The following is a 23,216-nucleotide window of genomic DNA, read 5'->3' on the forward strand; positions in this document are numbered from 1 at the left end:
TGCTCATAGTCAAAATGCCACAGTTTGGACAGTTTAAACAGACTGATGCATTTATCTGTTTGAAAAATATTTTTCCGTTGATACATTTTCAAAATGCTGTTTATGATGCTCTTTATGTCTGATAAGGGCCCTGTAGGCGGCTGAATATCATGTTTTTAATCTCAAAGTTAAAGCTCTATTTTCTCATATAGAATGAGTGTTGTGCCTTATTTTATTTTATTTTTTCAAAAGATGGCATTTAGATTTCTGTCTACACCTCCTATTTTCTTTTATGAATTTTACAAATAATATTCTGGATGACGTGCACATTTCTGCACTGATTAAACTGATATGCAAATATCCAGAAAATGTATTTAAACAGATTGTAAATGATCAATTCAGTTCTAACCTTACATTGGATGTTTACAAAAAAAAAAAATCAAGTGATCTTTTATATTTCATACCAATTAACTTTTGTAAAATACACGTTTGCAAATGACTAGTTGTTTTGCTTTCTTTGAAATAATTCTAATAATTCTGATAATAATAATGTTTCTAAATACTAAAAATAAATGTTTCCATGGTTTGACTATAATAACATTTGTTTTAATATAAAATAGGAAATAAAGAGAACCTGCTTTCCTAGCTTAACTGATCACTCCCAACAGCATTCTCCTAGGAATGAAGCACACTTACACAAAACACAAGAGAGAAACACTAACACACCCTGCAGTCTACACATACACACACACACACAAGCAGGCTGCAGGGGCCAGGCTCGTCTGTTGGGCCTGAGGGCCTGTGTCCATGGCAGGGTGATGTGGCCTCTATAGCCAAATCAGATTAAGATAGTCATCTCAGCCACTGTTGCATTCAAACCAGCTAGCATTAATGAAATCCTCACACATTTCACAATCTGCCACTCGTTCCTGCTAACCTTTAGTGATTATTTACTAACAGCGACAGCGTACACATCCTAACACACAAAACAAAACCCAAGTCACCCAAATGTAAAGTGTCATGTAAATATATATCTGCTAGACTTTATCAGATGTCCATGTTAAGTTTTAATCTGTGCTAATTGGTCACACATACCACAAATAGTATTTGGCTCCAGGCAAGACTGTGGTGTTTTTAAAATATCAATTAAATATCTGAGCTGTTTATAAAAACCACAATTTAACATTAGCATACAAGATCTTTCAAAAGTTCCTTAGAGTACTGATTGTTTTTCATTTTCAAGGCATATAATTAGGCAAAACGCTGTGAATAGCAAATTAATTATGTGAACGTAACGTTCTATTTTTAAAATTAGAACCTTATTTAGATATTTACAGAATGATAAAAACTAAATAACTCTGAAGTAAACCTCCACAAGAGGGGGATTGTTTTGCTTGGCATTTTGTTTAATTACAAATTTCCCCCTTATTTGATTTAGATAAAAATCTTTCTTTTAAGAAACCAGAACAATTAAAAATTAATCCTGAGTCCTGCTAACAGCTGGGTGTGTTTTTACTTGAGAAAAAAAAAAAAAAGCAGGCTGGGGGTAGAGAGAAGAGGCCATAAAGAAAAGAAATATATTAAACCCTGTGATCACAGCAAGCTCATCTCATTTCTTATCCACCCGTTTTCTGTTTAATCCAATACCCAGTAATCCAATTTGTCTATCGGAGTCTGAAGGGGAAGATCTCTACTCCTCTGCCACTCAGTAACTTTTTGAACATTTACGATTTATTTTAAGTGGGCTTACTCTCCTCTTTCGTTCATTCTGTGCTTCTGACTGCCATGTCCCTCTTTTGTGTTGTCAGAAGGTAAAATGCAAGAAAAACAGAGAGACAAATAAAAAAATAAATAATTAAAATAAAAAAGGGGGAAAAGGACAGGATGAACAAGGTTATGTGTGATTGAGAGAAAGCTCATTAAGGGCCAGTCAGGGAGTCTTTCTGAATATGCATGAAGGCAATAATCAGATCGTCACTGAAGGAGAGAGCGGGGAGTACAAAAGGATTGATTTAATTACTCTGAGTGGGTCTGCAGTGTGGAGAAGTCTTGTTAGCGTGGGCTGAAAGGGCCATGCTCGCCTTGCGCCACTCTGATGGAAGGTAGTTTAGCTTTACCCACAATACCTAATCTCAGGATAAAGCCACGGTCATTGTGCTTTAAGACGCCCATCGCTAGTTTCAAAATGGACCAAACACATTTTCTCTTGTTTAAGCCAACCTAGTAAACCGCTAACCTTTCCCCTGCTTGCTGTTTATCTGGAGATCGGTCTCTTTGGGTGACCAAGAGACTGAAAAAGCAATGAGAGACATGTAGATAAAATTTACTCCAACAAAGGCTTTCCATCAAGCAGAGAGTTTTAAATAGCACAAATCTGTACATGAGCTGAGACTAAGATGAAATTAAACCACTATAAACCACTATTATAATAGAATTAAAACACTACAAAATAGTGACATTTTTATAATATGTGCTTTATCAATATTGCTTTCTGGTTGTATGTTTAGGGAAATACATTTTCACTTAATTATCACAAACTGACATATTTGTGTATATTGAAACATGACCAGCAATACTGCATTACAATTTAATTCCGCCCCACCACAAGGATTTAAATTGCCACTGGTATTATTGACCTTCAGCTGCTTTCTTTGCGGCTTATGAGAAAGAGTTCATAAGCTTACGCTGAGAAGAGATGAACTGCAGGGGAAAACAGGATCGCTAAAGTCACCCTTAATGACAGAAAAGTCTTGGCTATACATACACTGTTATCATACATCCTTTCATGTAATTGTTTGAATGTTCAGTGAGGGGCTGACAGAAGATAGGCTGTACCTTAATACTTCTCTCACATGCCCCTCAACGCTGTTAACACAAACAGCCCCTCTGCAAACACCCCAGTCCCCCTGCTAATAGCACAGACACCTCTCAGTTTATGCCTAGTCCTGCAGGGGCAAAACAAACAACTGGCAGATAATAGATTTTTATAAAATGGTTCCAACTCTACATTCTGATTGGATGAGCAGTGTTCGAAGCCATTGTAAAATCACTATTAATGCACCCTGGTGACTGAACATTCTATATTAATGTGCAGAGTTGCTTGAAATCCACAAACAGACACTCAACATGGAGGGTAAATGTTAAGTGTTATATGATGTTATCTTTGTGCAAGATGAATAAAAAGGGGGACACTTTTTCAGTTATGTTTGAGTTTTGGGGGTTACCATTATGGTGAATATGAGCTTGAGCTTAGGTTGAGGACTGGTACAAGTTAAGAATGTTCTATTCTGCTTTACTCATTGAGCAATTGCTATACTAATCAAAGCATAGTGATACCACTCAACATGCATTCTGCATGTACTAGCTAATTCTAGCTAGTAGAAGCTAGGTTTTCTCCACTTGAAGTATTTAAATTGAGATTACTTGTTAATTTTAAGTTCAGCCAAAGAGTTCATTTAAGTTAAGTGCTATCAAAATGCATGAGTTATCTTATTATTTCAAGTTAAGAGCAATCAATATGCATGAGTAGTACAAAGTCAAAATCTGAGAGTTCTGCTTATACGTGTACTTTATTAACTTGATTAATTTATGTAATTGATTACCTCAAATTTTTGGAATTCTGCTAACTTATATGGGTTTACAGTGTATTACTTCGAAGAATTGTTAATTCCAATAATTATTAAAAATAAATTTAGCTCTTTATTGAAAATTGGTGTCTTTTATAATAGTTCTGTTGCTTCCAGATGTATAAAATCAAGAAGCCACTTGAGCTAAAGTGAATAAGCCTTGTGGCCTTGTGCTTTATGTTCATTTAGACAAAACATCACAATTTAAACCTGGCAAATATTTTTTCTTTTTACCTGAAATTCCATTTACCCACTTTCCCGCAAACATCAGCGTATCAATTTAGAACAAATAATGTTTTTGCCATGGGACGAGAAGGAACAGTTGAGAATATATGAATTTTAGCCTGTCTGTCTGAGTTTAGCACAGTGAATCACAAATATGTCCATCTAGGTCCACAGCTCCCTACTCTATTAAACTGTGTTTGTATGCCCCCCTCCTTTTTAATCAATAAACATTATCACAGACAGACAGACTATCAGCGAGTGTTGGCCGCTCCTTGCTCCTTAATCCCTGGGCAGCCTGTCCACTATCTCAACTTCATGTTGAGAATAACAGCCAAGACAGGCAGTTTACATTACAAAACAACAATTACAGCCCTCTTCACGACACCACTCGCAACAAATGATGCAAAATGACAGAAGGGTGGAAAACAGGGATGAAAAGATGGCTGAAATACTTCCATGGAAATAATTCCGTGTGACACTGTTTGTTTTTGTGGATGATGATGACAGAAAAGGTGTGACGCCAAATAAACAGCAAACAAGAAATAAATAATAATAGTGAGTCTCAGACCATTTTTTGGACCGAAATCTCAGTTTGATCAAGTTTAATCAATAGTTTGTCATCAGACAAAGGTTATAATGCAATTATCAATTAATTAAAATCAAGCAACAAATAATAGATTGGAAACACATTTCTCAACAAAGATAACCCAAAAATACAAGTGTGAAGAATAAAAATGACAAAATCCTTCAAGGTGAAACACTGGAGCCAGAGGTCCTCTCGTTCTTATTTTGACAAATACTATCATTTCACTCTATCACCCATTTTAAGCCTACTTTTGGTAGCGCTGAACACAGGGGCAGAATCAAGGGCCTTTGGAAAAAGCAGGAGTACTTCAGGTAATTAAAGCTGGGTGAGTGGCAGACGAGAGTGGTAAAAAAAAAGATCACCTGGTGAAGCCCTCCGAAAAGGTGTTTCATTAAAAGCCTTTCACCATACAAGCACAGCACAATGTGGGGACACCGTATTTTACCACTTGTGCTCAACAGGCCCTCAGAGCAGCAGCTTGGATGAGAGCAGATACCTATTCCAGTTAATAATCTCATAACAAAAGCTAAAATACATCATCCTATTAACTAGTGGTCTCTGGCACTAATGTGAGCTACTGCCCTGTGCCTCTGTATAGAGAACACAGCTATTAAAAAGGAGTGTGTGAACAGTCGGCAGGAGACTATCTCCATCAGACTCTGGCTCTCTTTCACCCTGTATCTGTTCCCTCTTGTTTGGGGGCTGTCAGTGATATCATGAAGCTCAAAGATATTGTCCCCCATATTTGTCAAATACGTTTAATTTTGGGTGTCGGATTTCACGGAATTGTGCAAAATGAGAAAGTGGAGGCCACGTAATTTCTTTTTTTTCGATTAAGATATCATTTGATTTTCTCTGCGATAACTTGGGAGGAGGAATGTCAGTGACACCTCCCTCTTCTCTCTTGCACCTCCAACTCCTTATTGTACATTTTACCTTTATTCTTTTCGTCTTTCTTCTGTCCTTTCTTTCTTGGTGGGAATATTAAATGAGCGAGCTGGCTGAAAGGCGCTGAGTCGCTGTCACAAAAAGTGTTAAAAATTCTCATTTGGTTGTCTTTATTTTGCAAGCGCCATGTGGTCCTTGAAGATGTTGAAAACACGGGAAGCAGAGGAAAGATCAGAGCCGGCTCATTAGCATTGGGACAGAACTTGAGAGCCCTACTCTAGAGCTCCAGTGAGAGCGGTTGGTGGTAAGCTCTGGGTTTCATTGTGCTTTTGTCTTTCCTCCGGGTCTACCTCACAGTGGGGAACAACACTAGCCCGAGGTTACACAAGGGAATTATGGGAAAAAAATATTTTGAACAAGGTGGAGAGGACTCAAACATTGTCAGACATAGGCTTCATGATGTTCTTGGCGAGATGACGGAGGTGTAAGTGATTCATCTTCAAAAGTCCCCATCGTACATGTATTGAATCTACTTTAGGCCATTCCATCTACTCCACAAATATATACCCTAAAAACCTGTTCTGTTCTCTAAAAATCATACTTCAGGATATGTTAGCAATAGCTATGCAAGATAGTTTGGACTCTTACTATAATTTATAAGCATGCAATTTAATTTAAAAAACCCCAACACTATATGAGGAAATATATGTGTGTGAAGTATGCTGTATATGTGAGCCCAAGGGTTTGGGCAAAATAATAATTATAGTATCCCTACTGGCAGACTAAATGCCTCAAGCTTTGATGAAAAGGGAAAAACATCAGGGTTAACAGTTGCCCGTCTCCATCTCACCCCTGTCTTTCCCAGTTGTGAAATGGATAAAGGTCTAGTTGGACAGGTTTATCGGGTAAATTCTGCTAGTTCACCTACTATCTTGGATGATGACCCTGAAGAATGTCAACAGCTCATTTCCCCAAAGCTGGAAGGAGTCACCATGGAAGTCATAATCTGCTTCTCCGCAAAGCCCTTGATCCAAATGCCGAATCTCCCCATCTTTCCAAATATATATATATACATACATACATACATACATACATACATACACACAGTATATTAACAAGCATCATCCACTCTTGCACACCCGTACCACTTCTCGGAAGGAGGAAGTTTGCTCAATAGATGTTTGGTATTAAATACTCCAGCTTTCAATTTTCCAGAAACCTGAGCAGCTCTGCAATGCCGTTCGTTTTCATCCTTCAAAATTTAGGCTACATTAATTGACACGATGAGGTCTGGCCCTACAGGAATGTTAATCTCTGAAAAAAGTGAATTAATATTGCCAAGGTTTTGTCCTTTAAAATAATTGCTTGGTTGTCATTGGTTCATTTGTTTTTTTAGTCAGAGAAGACTAACATTTTTGCCTTTGATTTTTTTACGCAAGCATTTTAATTTCTGGTCTTACGAACAAGACAAAAGCTACAGCAAGACAGACCAGAGTAATTTTTTGACCATGCTGTCAGGGGTCGTCTGGTTGACGCTAACTGGCCTCCACCAGGACCAGATGTTACTGAAATGATCAACAACCAAAGCAACAATGGCTACAGGGGGAGGGAGAGAGCAGCATAAATTAATAGCTGATTTCTCTGGCTTTGATGGAATTAGCAATACTTCTTTTCTCAATGTGCCATGTGAATGTCCTTGCATTAAAAAAAATGTCATTCTCTCTCACTCTCCTATTTTCCCCCTTTTTGACAAGTAAGGCCACCCAGCAGAAAGCAACTGATGCAAAACCCCCAAGTAATCCCTGTGTTTATCTCTCCACTGTGGTAAGTCTGAACACAGATCCCATTATCTCACGGATTTGAGCAAACTTTCATTTATTTGTTGGCCTTGGGTATTTTCTTTCTTAAACTTCGATGACTGAGTTTAGGATCCCCTGATTCCCCTATTCCAATGTAAATAGATTTGCATAGTGCCACAATGCATCTAGCTAAGGTACTGATTAGCTCACAGAGAGGAGGGCCTGTTTGCATTGGGGGGGGGGGGGGGGCAGTTGATGTACATGTACATGTAAAAAGGTGCTTTCCAGGAGGGAGCAGTGAGCACATAAATATGTATCAGTGATTGCATAAAGCTTCACAAAATCACCACATAGCCAAATGGAATAAGGCTGGTTGGATTCCTTTCCCCATCTCTTGCTCTTCCTTGAACCAAAACTAACTGCATCAAGTTGACTGCACCGAACTGATTTTACAACTAAAACTGTCACAAATGGACAACTACTTGAGTTAATCTGTATTAACATTATGCCTTTAAGGATTTTAATGCTATGAAAAAGACTGAACAGACACTTCAAAAAGCAAGCCTTCATTTAAAACAGCAGTTTATCTAAAGCCAAAGTTTTCAAGCTTTTATAAAAAATTTATTTTACCAGTCCTATACCTTAGCCCTTTGAGATCTCACAGAAACAAACAAATGGTTAATATGTGCCATTGTTAGTATTTAAACTAGCACTAACGAAGGTGGCAGTGCTGACACCACCCATTTGTGAAATGCAAAAGTTTGGCAACACAAATCTTTAGTTAAGACTGTTACATTAGTGTGCGTTAAGGGCAGGTTGTAGTCATTTAAGAGTATCTCTGTTATCTCATCAACTTAGGACCTGCTTGCCCCTCTGTTTGCATACTAAGAGGTGTGAAATTCTAGGGGGTTATCAGCACTCCATTTAGATTCACACTGAACCCTGTGAGATGCTAAAATGGCTTCCTGTATAGATGACAAATTAGCACAAGCGGCAAGGACCCGTCAACACCTGCAGAATGTTTTTCTAACTAATATATGATTTGCTTTTATTTGCTTAATCCTTTTCCCAAGTAAATGGCAATGTATGGGTTGCGAAGACAGACATCTGCTAGACTCTTGCACAAGATTTGCAGCCTTTCAGATTACTGTCAAATGCATTTATAAAGTGGATGTTATCATAATTTGATAGACGTGCCAGCTACGTAATATTATGCAACACAGAAATGAATATTCACTGCATTCACATACTAAAAGAGTGAGGACATCAAGGCCAAAATGTACAAGAAAGAGGAGGAAAATTGGTTAGTTCAGAGCGGAGGTGCTACTCCCTCTGCGTTGTAGTCATCTCCCTCCTGTGGTGTGCCTTTGCATAATTTGTCCCTCCTCCCCCATTAGAGCGGTCGGCTCGTCTCCCCAGGCCATGTGCTAGAACAAATTTGAGCAGTGTCATATTGCACGTATTTCAACAAGGCCAATATGGTTCCTGCCCAATTTGCTTAATGAATTAAGCTGAGGAGAGTAATGGATGTGCTAACACTATTAGCTGCCCTCCACACATCTGCATTGTGGATTCTACCCCCCCCCCCCCCATATTTTTTTCTCTCTCTCTCTCTCTCTCTCTCTCCTCAGGTTTGCTTAAGGACAAATTGATAATGAGTCTCCTTCCTACAGTAACTATAAAAGTCCCTTCCCTTGCTATCTCTTCATCTAAACTAAGCGGTTAACAGCAGAACAATAGCATTTACATGGTAATTTCCATTAGCTCAAATGAGCTGTTTTGGGTGTCGTTAGCGTGTTTTAGCATGCTTAAGGTGGGCTGGGGAGAGAGGCTGTGTGCTGATAAGGTTCAGGTAGTACATTATTAGAATGTGTAGCCTAGAGAGGGCCATACAAAGGGAAATGAACAACAACCGGGCTAGCATAGCAGGCTGTTAACACGTGAATGCCCCTAATTATAGGCCAACCCCGTGTCATTACACTTAATTGTAAAGTGTGTCTTAATCAGTTTCCATATGAAAAGGTCTATTAATTAAGTGGTGCATGACTGAAATTCAATTAAGTTGTCAGGAGACTATTTGTAAACCAAATAATGATCAATTATGCAAAGTAGCCCCACACAGCCAAACTGTTTTGGTGTAAAGAATTTACAGATTAAAAGGAAAAAATAAAAATTAACAAATTAACCTATTACGTTATTTATTAATGACAACAAGACTTGGCTTGTAGAAATATTTAAATCCTCAATACTGTCAGCGCCTTCCCAAACCTAAAGAATGTAGTTAAAAGAATAGTTGAACATTTTATTTAGTCACCATCATGTTGTTATTCTGTAGAACATACGAGGAGAAAATCTTAATGTTGAGGTTGAAAGTTTACTTTTTTTTTTCTCCATACAATGTAAGTGAATGGTGCCTAGATTGTCCCATATATTCTGCCTAACATCTCTTTTTGTGTTCTATGGAAGAAAGTCAGTCATACCGGTTTGAAACAACAGTAAATAATCACAGAATTTTCATTTTTCAGAGAACTATTGCTTTAAGAAATTTTAATTGGAAAATAATCGAATTGATTTGAATAGTGGTGGAGTAGGTACTGCCTATGTTTTTAACAAGGACTGTGTGCCCACGGGAATGCAAGTTTAAATCTGGCCAGTGTCATGTACCGATCCTATTCCCCTTTTGTTGCCTACAATTTACTGTGTCTTCTCTACTATCTTAGCTTATAAAAGACAGACAGACACACTCTTCAGTGCCACAAAAATACAACAAAAAACTAATCTTAAAAAAAAATTTCATTGACAACACCAGCAGATCATTGAGGTCTTGGCTGGTGTTGTGTAGTGTGGTACTGTTTTTCTGTGTATGGAGCCACAGTGGCATGGCACTAGCTGCTTTTGGCAGGGTCTTACTGGAATGGCAGTCAAAGGAGGGGAAAGATGAAAAGGCCTCAAGATGCTTCAATAAAGGGGAGATTATAATAAGCGCCATCATTGTCCCCCTTTTGAAAATGTTAATCAGGCATATCACTGCCTGCCTGCAATGCCACATGTAGCAGAGTTTAACCTAACTTCACACCAACAATTTAGAGGACAGCAAGGCCACTGCTCAACACATGGAGTGGGATGAAACAGAGGGATAGAGAAAACAGAAGGAGAGGAAGAAACGAAAACTAGAGCAGTATGACGGTGGACTCGTCGCAATTTTCTGTGCCATTATAAAAATCTAAATTACATCTCACAATGCAGGCCCTATCTTGAGCAACCAAGAAACCCTTCCCCCCTGATACCCCCTCCACAGACACTATCCACCCCATGCGTTTTATCTTAAGATTCTCAGACAATGCCTGGAGGATCCCCTTCTCTAATCTTCCTTAAAACCCCCTTTCATCAAACTGTTGAAGAATGTTTGAAAGCCTGACACCAGACCAAAAACATCTGGGAAAAGCTTTTTTTTGGGGGGGGGGGTTTGAATGGGAAGTCAATGCAACTTAACTAATTAAATTGTTTTTGCTTCTTGAACATTCAAACGGCCTCAGAGATTAAAAAGGGCTGATGGAGGCTTTTCCTTTCTGTGCTTACAGTGACCATTCTATCGTAAGCTCTTCGAGAAATAAACTTCTTACTCAAGAAGTAAGTACTGTATTCACAGTTAAAAGAACAAGAGATTTTTTTTATTTTTTATACAAACACTAATGTCATGCAATATGAATAAACTGAGGCTAAAGATCAAACCTGTTTTTATTATGTAGTGAGAATAATTTGCCAGATTGACTTCACAATAGCGACCTACACTGTGGATGTAACGGTCTGGTGAGAGTTAAAACTAGCAGGAAGAACAAAGGGCGTAAAAGCCAGCAGCTAAAAGTGGACCATTCTGATGTAAACCAGCTCTTGAAGTCGAGCACATAGTCCAGCACTAAACGTGAATAGGCGCTCACCTCCTGATCCAGCATTGGCCTTTGGTTGTGCTGATAAAAGCCATCCTTATGAGCCGAATTCCTGCGTTTGTCTCCAGGCTTACTTTCCGCTGCTCATTGCGCACGCTTGGCAGCAAGGCTAAACGAGGTCTTTGGTCTTTAATATTAGTGGACAAGGTACCGAACTAGAATGCAAATCCCAGGGAGGAGAAAGAATAGGGCCGAGGGAGAACAGAAGAAAAAGAATCGCCACAAGAGACAACAGAAGAAAGAGAACAGGAGAGAGAAAAAAAATAAAATAAGAGTGATTAAGTTTATGATTGCAGCGATATAAACCGATGCGTGCTGATTGCAAGAGACATGACAAAACCAGTCTCGTTCCCAGAACCTGAGCAAGTATTATGCTCTAAACACTTTTGCTTCTCTTACTGTGGAAAGATTATACTGGTTATCCTATTAATGCAGCTGAAATGCCATTCTAGTGTTTTTAAGCTCTTGCATAGGAGGTCAAGAGGAGTATGCCACCGCTTACAAGCATGCTGTGGATGTAATCTTCCCAAAGTTACAATAATTAATGTTAAGCTTCTTTAGCAATACGTTTCTGAAAGAACTTGCCTGATAATATACTTAAAGCTGTGTTAGCTGTTAGCTGTTGTCTAAGCTTGGAGACCATTTCCAGATGCGACTCACGTAGCCAAGCTTAAATCTTTAGTCAAACTAAAGGGGCTGCTTACAAGCATGTTGCCTTAGCCACACGAGCAATTCCATTTCAGTCTTGGCGGAGCTGAGATCTATAAACGTAGACACTCAAGCAATTATTTCTGCATGGCCACCACTGCACTGGAATGTGGGCACAGAGAATTAATGTGTGAAAACTGAGGGGAAAATAAGTGACAAACAAAAATGGTTGACGTTTTCAGCCTAAAATTCTAAAACAGACTTGCTGAATGTATCTGTAAAAAAGCCGAAGAGGATGGTCAAGTCTTCGAAAAAAGGATGTTTTGAATACAATAAACATTATGGGCCTTTTCTGCCACTAGTCTATGTCTGTTTTTCTGCCACAGAGTGTGATGGCTTGTCTGTAAACTACATTAAGCTGATGATATCCGTCTTGTATGAATTTCTGTGACCGCGCCAGAGAAAAAGAGGAAGGATTAGCATGCAATAAAGTGTCAATCTTATCAGACTCAAGTGCAATTTTTAAACATATGTTAATCTCACCTAAAACTCTGTGCCTTTTTAAAATCTCTTATCAAGAACTCTGTAGGTGTGAGGGTTTTAGAGCACCTTTAAATGCCATTATTTTCATAATTGCGTTCATTGTTGCAAGTTATAAAAGCAATTTGAAAATCATATGTGTGCATAAATGCATGCTGAGCAGATGTCAGGCTGATGCATTCAGAGGGTTGCTGAATATCAAAAGCTGCAAAGATAACATTTACACACATTTCAATGCTCAGCGCTGAAAAATTTCAATGTGGTTTGGGAAGGCATTGTGCCCAGACAGAATGGCAAGCGGGTGAATACCTCTCCTCTCTCTCTCTTTTGATTTCGCAACACGTTCAAAATTGATATGTTTAGAAATCTGGGTGACAATAACATATTTAGAGGTGATGGTTGAGCTGTTGGTGAGATGGGCAGGGGGCGGCAGTTTGTGTGTGTGAGTTTGTGTGTGAAGGACACTGCTCCCTCTGGTGTGGGAATAACAAGTTCATTAGGCAGGAGCCACAGCAGGCCTCCCTGTTCCCCTGAGTGCTCAGCATTCCGTTTACGGCCTCCTAGCCCATCAGCGGCTGCATCATTATGGCTCTGCCATAATTAAGAGCTGTTAGAAAGTGAATTCTCCAACTGCAGATTAGAAAATTAAACTATTTACTGATTGCATATTAATAGAAGACAACAATGGCAGTCGCCATAAGCTTGGAAGGCAACCAAGGAATACATCTGTGTACTTAATTACCATAAACAATGGTTGCATGGAAATAGAGTTTTATACGCATTCCCTTCTGTAATACGCCTGATATCAGAAGACACTTGACAATCCGTGTTCAATTATCTCCATTCTTTAATGTGCTGTGAACTGCACACAGTAAATAAATTAACCAGCCCAATTACTGTGAATTCATCTGGGAAACAAATGCAAAAAACCAGCAGACTAAGGCAGAGCGTATAATTAGAGTGGAAAGGGGGTAAGGGTTGGGGTATCGGGGATCAGGAGTAGTTTGTATTTGAGTTTTTATATGTTTAGGGACATGCATACAAGAATGTATACTGTAAGTGGGTGAAGCAAATAAAGTAGGCAAAAATTAACTAGCCACCATGCACTTTACAAGAACAATGCTTTATGCTACTGTGATAAGATTCTCTAAAAGCATGACTCCATTCCTGCAACCTGCACACACCTAAGCTCACCTGTGCAGGTGCAAACGCACATTGCTCTACCCTTCCTTTAAATTCATCTCTTTCCCACACCACTGAATGTTTAATAAAGGCTGGTCTGTTTTTGTTTTTGTTTCAGGTTTGTCACATGGCTGCCCAGGTTTGATGGAAGGTGTGAGAATCAACCTGAAGTCTGTGTGTGAATTAACCAGACCAAATTTGTAAACAATTTAGGATAAAAATAAAGGTATTAGTATAACTAGTATAATTTAATATAAATTTAATAAAGGTATTTTATACATAGGTAGGCTTGTGAGGTGGTAAAGATGTAGCTAGAACCGATATTCCTAGACATAACATTAAAACTACTTCATGTAATTTTTCACATATGCTGTAAAAGTCCCATCTAAATTGTGAAAAATACTCCATAATCTAGAATATCCACAAGATTTTTAAATTGCCAAGAGAAATCTCAATATTTAATAATTAACAATTAGGCTTAGTGCAGTCTACAGTATTTTAAATACATTATACTGCATGTACAGCATACCACATGACTTCTAATTTTTTTAAATATATTATTTAGCTATAGAGGCTATTGTTGACAACATGCAGTTTGTAAACTTCACAGCAGTGCGAATGTTCATCTATTTGCTGAGCTGAAATGCGTGCACTAGTTTAGACAGGTAAGCACATTAAGGTGAGACCTGTACACGGGGTCTGGTGTGTAACAGCTCCTCTTATTTCTGTATGAGTGTATAAATCTTGCAGACATGACTGGTTCGGTTCTCCACCTGCTAGGGTATTCAAGCCTTATATCATTCAGAGCAAAAAAATATATATATTTTTAAATGGACACAGTGGCTTTGACTTCAACAGCATCCAGGTGAGTTTGGAGAGGGAGAGGGAGAGAGAGAGAGAGAGGGATGGATGGATGGATGGAAGGTTGGGCAAACACAAAACTGTGATGGTCTTGATATCGTCTCAATGTGATGGAGAAGCATAAAATTCTATTTTCTCTATTTTCCCCTGCTTTTTAACCCCTCTCCCTCGACCCGCCCCTTCCTTTCCTTGCTTCCCAAAGCTGCCCTTGTGAAAACTGATTTTGTATCAGCATCCGATGGCAGGAAACTATTCTCAAATTTCAGTTACTGAAGAGACGTTCTTGCTCTGAACAAACTCCATGCTTTGACAAAGGCTCAGCAGCCCTGTTTTGCTGCTATACACACCTGAAAGATTGCTCCACATCCTTTCATATGTGTATATGTGAGGAGGAGAGAAAGTGATAGAGTGAGGGAGGGAGGAGAGTGAGTGATAGAGGGAGGGGGAGAGAGAGTGCATGTATCTATTAATGTGTCTTTCATTATTTCAACATTTCCTTTTCGGTCCGGCCCCCAAATGCCACCCATCCCCTTTACTCTTCCTCCCCTCTTCACCCTTTACCCCTCTGTATCCCCCTTTTCCCTCCCTCCCTCTTTTTCTCTCTCTCCCTGTCTTCTACAGCATATCATTGAAGGCCAGATATGGGGTTCTGTTGCGCATGGCTGCACGGTACTGTTCAATAGTGGCTGGATGGCGGACGCTATCAGCACTAGTTATCAGCTCCCATGAAGGCTCTCTTATCACGGCAGCCCAGAGAGCCTCCCTGCATCCTCACCGCCCCTTTTCATATCCCCGCTGCCGCCCCAACATCCCGGCTTCAAAGATTCACACTTCCCAAACTCCATAAGAGTTTGTGAACGCTCAATTTGCCAAAACTGTTTACAGTGTAATTGGGCGGCGTACCTGTGTCCATGAGATAGCGCAGACGCCTCTCCACGCGTGAGGCCCGCGTGTCGATCTGCCTCTGCTCGCTCTCCAGCGCCGCCAGTTCTCCCACCACGTACTGACTGGTGTCTTTGAATGCCTTCTGCTGGGCAAGAACAAATGAGTGCAGGGGGGAGTGATGAGAGGTAAAAAAAAAAAAAATATGAAGCATCAAATCCACTGTTTTTCTAATTTAATAGCAAGGGAACAGTTGTCATAATGATCACTGGCTAATATTGCTTTGAATAATTAAGCAAATTAATGTTTCATTTCTTCTCTTTGTATTTTTCTGCTTTCTTGCAAAACAACGGATTGCTGTAAATTTCAAAAGTTGTTAAAATAATTTAAAAAAACTGCCAAATTAGGTTACTTTTTATCAAGGTTTTGAAATAATAAATATAAAAGCCTATTTAAAAATTATTTAAAAACAAAAAAATAAAAGTATGATTTCAAAACAATATTTTAAAATATAATAATAAAAAAAAGATGATGGAAAACAAAATTATATAATACAAATTATAAATGATATAAAATGATAAAATACAATAAAATAAATTAACAGCAACAAAAAATAAAAACGCAGCACTTCTTGAAAAATATATAATGCATGCATAATGTAAATGAAAAAATATATATCATTATTATAATAATTATATTTTATAATTATATGTATATAATTAAAATTATATATGTAAATTATACATATTAACATATAATATTTTTTTTTAATACATTTTAACTATTGCATTAATTCTTACCACTCCATAAATATTTATTTATTTTATTTATTTACTTATTGTCTTCTTGTAGATTCTTGGAGAAATTGTGGCTTTTTCAAGATTTATGGACTGTAGCTTTAAATGCTGGGGTTTAAATCAAGTGTGAAGCCTCGGGCAGGATTGTGTGTGCTTACACAACAATATAAACACACACTAAATTACCTCAGAGAGAATACAGCATTACAGAATCCAGTATTACAGCAGTATGGAGACTGACACACAGACACAAAATTGAAATATATGGGAGAGGTAGGTCAGTGCCTAAGGGCCTATCAGCAGGGATCTGACAGATCTGCGCATACATGTGCTCATATACACTCATGTACCCACCCGGAAACAAGCTTCCTCTGACACACACACACACACACACACACACACACACACACACACACACACACACCCCTCCTTTGGCTCGTGGGAAAGACTGGAGTGAGGGATGAGACAGTGATTAGGGAGAAATGGAGTAATTAAACTGCACGCTTATTTCTAAGTGTGTGATAGTGACAAGCACCCCTCCCTTTATTCCAATCGTTTATCGGCCCTCCTGTCCTTCCTACCCTCCTAGCACTTTCAGGAAAGAGGGAGGAGGGGAAAAAGAGTGCTAATTTAAATTCCCAACCTAAAGATTGCAGGAAAAATATATATATTTTTAGTGCTGATGCACCTTATTTCATAATGGGAAAGTGGGAACTGGCGGAAAAAGTTTTTTTTTTCTTCTATCCAACACAGCACTTTTTCTGCTTCAGTCCTTCTGCTGTCCATCAAACTCCTCCTTCCTCACTACTCAATCAAATACTTCTCTCACAAATCAATTTTACACATGATCAGCCCCCTCCCCCTGCTCTTGCCTCTCTGCCATAATTAAGTGTTGAAATTTCCATATATATTATATTAATGCAAACATCATTCATGGGGTAATTCAGCTTGAGCTGGGTAATGGGCAAGTTCAACACCCATTAACCCCAACACAGAGAGGGGGCAAAGCTGGTCTCCACTGACCTTCCCTCTCTCTATATCTCTCTCTGTGTGCATCTATCACACTCTTCCCATGGTATGTTTCTCTTAGCTTTGGCCCTATATATGGCTCTGCAGTAATTAAATCAATGATCAATGCAGTATATCTGCATGGAGAGAAGGAATACAGTATAGTGGTGTTCAAAGGTCCACACTGAAAATTTTGTCATATATAGTACTCCTCCTCTTGTTATTCCAAAGCTGTATGACGTTCTTTCTTCCATGGAAACCAAAAGGAGATGTTAGGCACAATGTTAGCCTCAGTCACCATTCACTTTCAATGTATGGGTTCATTGTATGGGGAAAAAGAAGCAATAAAAGTGAATGGTGACTGAGGCTAACATTTTGCTTAACATCTCCTTATGTGTTCCATGGAAGAAAGTAACACAAAGTACCGGTAATAGGGCTGGGTATTGATACAGATTTCCTGATTCGATATAGATTCATATGGGTATATTTCAGTTATAATGTCCCTTTTGCTTACATATGAAAGAAATTATCTCCCAGCTAATGCTGTTAATTATACAGGGGACCTTCTAACAAGGTACATTACAAAATATTAATTTGGCTAATTATATTTTATTCGTTTTTCATCAGTTTGGTCACATTTTAGCTCTTAAAAATGAACAAATCCATGTAGTCAATCAATGAATATGATAATATATTGCATATATAATTTTTTGTTAAACATGTTTATTGTTTAATAACATAATTTGTACTATTTACAGGTATTAACATTTGTTTGTTGAACATGTGCTAAAAACTGGTACTGTCTCTTTAAGACAGCATTTCTGTAAACAGCATCTGTAAATGAGCCCATGTGAATGTGAGAGACTCGAAAGGCTTGATCTCATCTGTCCTACGTGTGATTAGAAAAAAATTAAATAATAAAATATAAATATATATATATATATATATATATATATATATATATATATATATATATATATTTTTATATATCAACTACTGATTGTAGAGAACAGTAATTGTATTAAAAGAGACATTATTCGTTGACAAATGGGTCACATGGATCTCATCTTTCGAAACGCAAACACATTACACGGAATAACTTTTACTCTCAACACACAGTGAAAGGATCTGCCGACTCACCCCTATACTACACAAGTACTGGTAAGTGATCTAAACATTTACCAGATAGTTGCCAAGATGCAATTTAGTCGAACTGCGCAAAATTTGGTTAACGCGAGCAATTTCCATTCATTGCAGCAAAGTGTTGCGCATAGAGCAAAAGATCGATTTTGGGATTTAAGAATCCATATCGAGATCATTCAAACAGAGATCGTGATGTGTCAGAAAATCTATATTCTAATCATACTGGGACAACATGGATCATCAGGTTTTACACAAACCAACTCAAGTGCTTTTACATTAAGTAAAAGAAGGGGCATAACAAATATCAATGCATTCATACCAATATGAAATTCTTAAATTCATATTGTTTTAGTAAAACTTTTCACCCAAATTGTTACGCTGATAATATAATTTGTTGTGAAAAAGTAATTCATTAGAAAAATGCAAAATAGAAGAATTTTTCACAAGTGGACTCTTGAACTCCACTTCTGGAAATGGGTGAATAATGGAATGATTCAACAACAGAGGGGAAATCTGGGACAAACTGAACAGGTTGGAAATAAAAGACAGAAAAGGAGTAAAAGAGGGATATTTACCCTTCTTTCCATTTCCTTTTACCAAATATTACAATTATCAGGGAACAGCACTCTAATTTTGCTGGCAGTTTCTCTTCAGCTTTAGGGACGAACAGATTGACATCATTGTTAAAAAAACCCCTCTCTGCCCCTCAAACAGATGTGAGTTACTGCATGTGTGCGATGTCCAACTATGACCCGGTATCCGAGACCACAGCAGAATGAGCAGCAGTGACAGAGAATTTAAATATGCATTAAGTACTTCATCTTCAATTGGTTTTCGTCCCTCTGTCTCTGTCAGAGTTCCTCTCTCCTCGCTCGCTCGCTTCAGATCTTCAGGCACCGATCTCTGCCTTTTAACCTCTGAAAAGAGAGAGATGTTAAAAGTTGACAATTTGTTCTCACCTGGGCACACAGATAGAATGGCCATAGATGAATACAGAGACAGTTTTATCCCATTTAAATACATCAGTCAGACCTTAATTAAAGCAACCAGTTAGATCCTGCACGTCCACTGAAGCAATCACAAGGCATATATAAACATCTTATTCAGCTGTTATCAAACTGTTATTATTCTTAAAGGCCTCTAAGAGACACTTCTGACAACTATCTTAAGATTACTGTAAGACTAATGGGAAGACCTGGTAGCAATACGAAAATCAAACCTTGGTTGACCATCTTTACGTATTAAATAAATTAACTTACTGGTTCTCGAATGAAAGATCCTCAATGAACAAAATTTAAGTCAAATTAGAGGAAGTGACATCAGTGAAAGGAAGAGGCCTCACCTGGCCTGGTCTCTACATATTGGCTGAATGATTTAAGCTGTGTTTTCCTGACAGCAGACTCCTTATGGAAGACAACAGGACTGCGCAGACGTTCTGTAGCTCTGTGAAGACGCTCCGCATGCAGCTCATCTGCATTATTCTATAAACACATTAAAAAAGAGAAGGGGGGTGGGGGGTGGGGATAAAGAGTAAAACATCAGTTAAATTAAAAGAAGAGTAGAGTAATTTGAATAAAAGATGCTTTGGATGCTGGTTGACATTAAAGCAAAGAACAAATTAGGCACACATGGCAGAGAAATGTTTAACGATGTAGCTCTGCGCCTGCAGAATGGTTGAGGAAAGGTTCGACGGCATTTGGTACATCACAGAGTCCCACATTAACTCACAAGCACAAAAGAAATAAGGCAATTAAGTCTACTTTCAACAAAACCTGAGCCAGAAAATGTATTCAGATTATGCAAATTAAAAGCACTATTGTCTTGGAAACAAACATGTGTTAGCAGCTTCTCACCGCGCCTTCCAATCACCTCAATATTGAAATGTGTTATTATGTGGTGGGCCCAATAAGCCAGCAGACTGGAAAGCGAAACAGTGGCGTTCAGAATAACATTTGCAACGTCAATAATAATAGGAAACGTCTAATAAAGTTTGCAATTAGCAAACACGTTCCACTGCTTGAGACTGAGAGGGAGAAACATTGTTAGCACAAACGCTAGCTCACTGGTGTGTGTACGGAAACCAGACAGCTAATAAAGACAAAGGCGCATAAACACACACAAAAGCGCACAACCAGATTCAAATACAGCCTCTGGCCTGTTTATTCTTCAATTATAACTTTTGAAAACAAAGCTGCAATTAGAGTGTCCCTAGTGAGGACCAAATTTAGCCTGATCTCCGGGATGTTCATTTGAATATTGACAGTTATAGCTGTTTATCCAACTTATGATTCCACATTTTTATTCAGGGAAAATATCAGCTGTCAAAGACCTAATTTAAAGCTTCTCTTAAGCTGTAGAGATTCCTATAGGCCGGATGACCTTCTTTAAACATACTTATTAAAAATCACATTATTTCACCCTAAATCCGCCTCTGTAGCTGTGTAACGAGTATCGCACTCACCAAACAAAACCAAAGCTGTGAGCGTTTATGTGTTAAAATGCCACATTCAACAGTCTGGATCTCCAGAGACAGAAGAACAAAGCTCTTTAACCCGTCTGATTCCTCTCATGTTAAAATCGAAAGAAAACAAACAGGATTCAAACCCAAAGCCCTACTAGAATCTCCGTCTCCCGGAGGACCTGAGGCCTCCAACCCTTGCTAAAACCCCCATCCTCCAAACACCTGCCCCCACAGCCCCTCGGTACCCCTGGCTGGGGCAGATATCAGGGATATCCTCACACTGAGATCTGTGCTTTTTAATCTGTTATCGTCCTGATCATTATTGTTATGGTGGGTATTATTTTGGCAGAGGTGTGTGTGTGTATGGGGGATGCGTGACTAATGTTGTGGTCTGCTGCTCATTGCAGGCGGTTATCGTGTGCCACCATTGCAGCAGGCTCGCAGTGCATAGAGACAATCGCTAATGAGACACAACCGAGAGCACTGGGGGACTGCAGTGAGTGTGCTGGGGGGAACTGCTCTGTCCCGCACTATTCTGCTGTGGCCTTGAGGAGTTGTGGGATAGGAGAATAGAACCCTCCAGGGAGGGGAGCAGTTTATTCAGTTTTTTTTTTTTAAAGAGTAAAAAGGAAGGAAGGGTGGGTTTGTAAAGCCCTGGAGAGAGAAAAAAGAACGTGCTTCTAATAACTTGTTTTAAAAATGCAAAAGCTGAAAATATCAAAAGGGAAGAAAAGAACAAGGAAGAAAAGAAAAGATTTGATACTCTAACCTGACTCTATGTGCATTTAAAAGAGGGTGATGGTGAGAAGAGGAGAAAGAGAGAGAACTGCTCTGTTAAAAAAAAAAAAAAAAAAAAAAACACTAACTACTAGGGCTCAGAGCAGCATTGCTCGTAACTCTGCTGATCCTCCCCTGGGCTTTTGGCTGTTGTGCAGGTGCAGCAGGTGCTGGACTGTTCACTAGAGACAGACAGCACAAGGTCCACATCACTAAAAGCTTTCCTGATGGACTTGCACATTTTGATAATGGATGGGTACTGCAACTGATGGTTTAATACTCAACTTGTCTTACAGTATGCAAGTCAAAGAATACAGTCCTTTCACACTGGTGCTGGTTTTGCAATTGTACTGGTAACTTGACAATTCTTTAGACTAGTGTAAATATTGTACAATAGCTATTTACAAGGGCTGTATCTTAGCAGTGATAAGATTGAGTCAAAATTCCAAATCCGCTATTGTTGGTTTCAAACAATTAAATTTTTTGTGAATTCTACCCTCCAAAGTAAATTTTCATTATCATCATATTTTGTTATAGCTCCAGGGTAAACAAGCAAACATAATCAAACCACACTAACATATATCAAGTCAGGTCAACTATATAATGAAGGCATATTTTTACAAGAAATTTTAAATGTGTCTATAGGACAAAGGTATTTTTCATTGAAGTTGTCACATTCGAGTATTGACGCTGACTACCAACCCTGGAGTCGTGAGTTCGAATCCAGGGTGTGCTGAGTGACTCCAGCCAGGTCTCCTAAGCAACCAAATTGTCCCGGTTGCTAGGGAGGGTAGTCTCACATTGGGTAACCTCCTCATGGTCGCGATTAGTGGTTCTCGCTCTCAGTGGGGCACATGGTAAGTTGCGCGTGGATCGTGGAGAGTAGAATGAGCCTCCACATGCGGAGTCTCCGCGGTGTCATGCAAAGCGAGCCACGTGATAAGATACGTGGATTAACTGTCTCAGAAGCGGAGGCAACTGAGACTTGTCCTCTGCCACCCGGGTTAAAGTGAGTAACCCGCCACCAAGAGGACCTAATAAGTAGTGGGAATTGGGCATTCCAAATTGGGAGAAAAGGGGATATTTTTTTTTTTTTTTTTAAAAGCTGTCACATTTATTAGGGCAAGTTGTTGCATGTTTTTTAAATGTCATAAATGTATACAATTTATTAGTTAAAATTCTTATTGGCCAAAACAATGATTACATTTTTTTGAATGCTACCTTTTCCATTTTTGTTGTTTCTTAAGTCATTTTGTGCCGCATAATTGTTGTACTTTTTTTTTTAATTTGGCTGAAAAGCCAATAATAGGCTGTTTAATGCAGGTGAAGACTTAGAGAGAGGTGTAGATTTTGTTTTGGAAGTTGTAATGGCTACAAATGGTCAGCATGTGGTCAAAGCACTGTAAAGTGTTCAATAGCCTTTTTGTAGCAAAGACATTAAGTTATGTGGCTGTGCAGAAATTGACTTTCAAAAATAAACCTACCCTGAGATATTTACTGTGGTTAAAAGTTTGACAACTAACCCCAGTTTCCGCTATTTATACACACATATGACTACCCCCACCCCCACCCACCCCCACCCACACACACACGCACTCTCTAATTAACCTAATTATGTGTATTTGTCAGACACAAATCGTTACCTGAATTTTAAGTCATCCTTTTTCATCATGTTACTCAACCAACACAAACCAGTCTTGCCCTTTAACCCCAACAGGAGACATAATAAATGTATGTTCTTAAAAAAATAAAAACAACAACATGATACAGAATTAGCTGTATTCAGTATTTAAATGTCATATTGTGTTGTATTTTCGAGTGAAAATATTCAGCAGGAAATCGTATAGGCGGGAATTTTTTTGCTTCA

At 38.6% G+C, this 23,216-nt stretch overlaps 1 protein-coding gene across 4 annotated transcripts in view; it reads right to left on the bottom strand.

Moving 5' to 3' along the window:
• Positions 1-23,216, bottom strand: part of LOC127455592 (EH domain-binding protein 1-like) — a 201,184-nt gene that overhangs the window by 24,707 nt on the left and 153,261 nt on the right. For 3 of the 4 annotated variants that reach the window (XM_051723615.1, XM_051723616.1, XM_051723613.1), the window contains 3 exons: positions 19,454-19,592; positions 18,928-19,028; positions 15,185-15,311 (listed from right to left, as the gene is read on the bottom strand). In XM_051723615.1, the coding sequence (XP_051579575.1) occupies positions 15,185-15,311; positions 18,928-19,028; positions 19,454-19,592 (367 nt within the window). The remainder of the gene's footprint in view (positions 1-15,184; positions 15,312-18,927; positions 19,029-19,453; positions 19,593-23,216) is intronic. The other variant, XM_051723614.1, reaches the window with a different exon arrangement.

This window comes from Myxocyprinus asiaticus, chromosome 17 (genome assembly GCF_019703515.2).
Source record: "Myxocyprinus asiaticus isolate MX2 ecotype Aquarium Trade chromosome 17, UBuf_Myxa_2, whole genome shotgun sequence".
Classification (NCBI taxonomy): Eukaryota; Metazoa; Chordata; class Actinopteri; order Cypriniformes; family Catostomidae; genus Myxocyprinus; species Myxocyprinus asiaticus.